General features: G+C 36.2%; 1 protein-coding gene across 1 annotated transcript; it reads left to right on the top strand.

The window, feature by feature from the left end:
• Window positions 1-1511: 1511 nt before the first annotated feature.
• Window positions 1512-2604, top strand: LOC103262423 (olfactory receptor 14J1). Its single transcript, XM_008060043.1, has one exon. The coding sequence runs from the start codon at window positions 1564-1566 to the stop codon at window positions 2527-2529; it is 966 nt and encodes a 321-aa protein (XP_008058234.1). The 5' UTR covers window positions 1512-1563; the 3' UTR covers window positions 2530-2604.
• The last annotated feature ends 366 nt before the right edge of the window (window positions 2605-2970 follow it).

Here is a 2970-nt window from a genome sequence, read left to right as displayed (position 1 = left end):
GGAGAAGCAGGACAATTGCAGGAACAAGAAGGTTACAGAAGCCCTTTGGGAAAAACGAAAACAAACCTGCTTTCCTCTAATCCCTGCTACTATGTTAGTAAAACAGGAATTCTACTCTAGGAATGGCTTAAGGGCTCTTTTAACACTTAGACTGTTCCTTGTGGAATAAACATGTTCCTGAAAAATTAGTTTCAGTGAATTCTCAAAATAAATTATAGCAAAAACAGAAGGTTTTCTTATTTAGTTCAAATGATTTTTCTTTTTCTTTGGTTCCTGGATTAATAAATGGAACACACCACAACATTTCATAGAGTAACTCATGTAACTTGATCACATGTCTGTATAGAATTGAAATCAATAATGACATTTGGTTACATAAATATTTACTTAGTGCCTATATATTAGATATCATTATCAAGAGTAGGGAAATAGACAGAAATTATGACAGAATAGTCTTGTCAAGAAACTTAGAGAAAATGACACTGGTTGAACTTTCAACAAATCCACAGATTTAAAAAGAAAAAAAAATGAAGAAAAAAATCAGTTAGCAGAATGATTCTGATACACAGAGTGACTCTATGGTATTATTATTTATCTACAATAATAGCACTTTTAAAATAAAATAGAGAAAGTAGCATCCTCCATCCTCCTAACAATTATATTACATCTAGCATCAATGTTTTGTTTGGTTTTTTTTGCTTATTTTAAGAAATGGGCTCCCAATATCAAAGGTATTTCAAGTCCTAGAGAAAAAAAAAACATTTTTCTCACTGGGGAAGTCACAATGAGAGATAATACTGGAAAGGCAAATACTCCACCACATAGCATTCTGTTTATCACATACATTTTAGAAAATCTCATTATTTGTTCATATGGACTTGATTGAAAATGTTCAATCCGAAGTTGTCATAAGGATTTTGAAAATTAAAAGGTATTCTCTGTGGGAGAAGAGTTGTCCCTCAGTTGGAAAATCTCTAAAGTCCAAAACTTAGATACCAGTGGTGTCTGCATGTTACAGTTTTGAGACTTTCTCTCTCTTTAATATTGCTCTGGGAAGTTCATTCCAACAAAATGTAATCTTTTAAAAATGTTAAAAACCTTTTAGAGGTGAGAAACATGAATGCTTTTTGTAGATTTGCCTCTGGACTGTTCCTAGGTCCATTTGCCAGGTGATATCAATAACCTCACTTAAGATGGTTAACAAAAGAAGCTATAGTGCATCATTGTAATAGTAAGGTACTCGTCAATTAGTGTCATGTTAACTGACTTTATTGAAGGTAAAAATTATCATTTCTATCAATTTCTCTCTCTTTGACACTAGAAACTCAGCTCCAGAAAATTATTATGGCTTATTGATCACATTTAGAAATTCTATTTCTGAAAAATGACTAAAGATTTTTCTGAATTTACTAATCATAATGGAGAAAAATTCATCTTGATTTCTGTAGTTCTATGCTGAGGGCACTGAGCTACTTGACTTATAGATAATTAAATATTATATATACTTTTTCTCCTGGTTTTTGGCCCCCTAAACAGAGTCATACTGGTATCTTCAGAGTGACCATGGCCAACTTGACTTCAATGAATGGATTCCTCCTCATGGGGTTTTCTGATGAGCGTAAACTTCAGATTTTACATGCACTGTTGTTTTTGGCAACATACCTACTGGCCTTGACAGGCAACCTCCTCATTATAACCATCACTACCTTGGATCATCGTCTCCATTCTCCCATGTATTATTTCTTGAAGCATCTCTCTCTTCTGGACCTCTGCTTCATCTCTGTCACAGTTCCTCAGTCCATTGTAAATTCACTTGTGGGCAATGGTTACATTTCCCTTGTTCAGTGCATTCTTCAGGTTTTTTTTTTCATAGCTCTGGCATCATCAGAAGTGGCCATTCTCACAGTAATGTCTTATGACCGGTATGCAGCTATCTGTCAACCACTGCAATATGATTCCATTATGGATCCCGGTGCTTGTAGGCGTGCCGTGATAGCTGTATGGATTGCTGGGGGCCTCTCTGGACTCATGCACACAGCTGTTAACTTCTCCATACCTCTCTGTGGGGAGAGAGTAATTCACCAATTCTTCTGTGACGTTCCTCAGATGCTAAAACTAGTCTGTTCTTATGAATTTATTAATGAGATTGCAGTGGCTGCATTCACGACGTCAACAGCATTTATCTGCTTGATCTCCATTATTCTCTCCTACATTCACATCTTCTCTACTGTGCTGAGAATCCCATCATCTGAAGGCCGAACCAAGGTCTTTTCCACCTGCCTACCACACCTGTTTGTAGTCACCTTCTTTCTCTCAGCTGCTGGCTTTGAGTTTCTGAGACCCCCATCAGATTCCCCATCAGCTGTGGACTTCATGTTCTCTATATTCTATACTGTGACACCTCCAACAATCAATCCAGTCATCTATAGTTTAAGGAATGATGCCATGAAGGCAGCACTGAGGAAGATGCTGTCAAAAAAAGGGTTTGTTCAGAGAAAGATGTATTTAAAATCCATGTTTAAACACTAAATAACCATAAAATGAAAGGCACTGTTATGCTTTAGATTGGAAGAGGGGTGAATCTAATTTCTTCCTAGAAGTATCTTCCAACTTATCTATTTTTTTGTTTTTTATTTTTTTTTATTTTTAATGTAAAGATGTGGGATACAATTCAGGGTTAGGTATACAAACATTGATCATGCAAGTACCCCTGTTGATGAGGTATGCCCCTCCCTGCCCTAGCAGTTTCCCTCAAATGCCAATCTCCCCCCATTTCCCATTACTGCCAATCACTTTCTTATAGCATTATAATTATTCAAGGTCCTCTTATGAGTGAGAACATATGGAACTCTGTTCTTTGTTTCTGTGATAAATCACTGAGTATGATCGACTCCAAATCTATCCAGGTTGCTGCAAAGCTCATATATTTGTAGTTCTTTATGGCTGCATAATATTTCATTGTGTATATGT

The sequence above is a fragment of the Carlito syrichta genome, unplaced genomic scaffold (assembly GCF_000164805.1).
Source record: "Carlito syrichta isolate Samal-C Ts95f unplaced genomic scaffold, Tarsius_syrichta-2.0.1 Scaffold304492, whole genome shotgun sequence".
NCBI lineage: Eukaryota > Metazoa > Chordata > Mammalia > Primates > Tarsiidae > Carlito > Carlito syrichta.
This window is presented reverse-complemented; position numbering and strand designations above follow the sequence as displayed.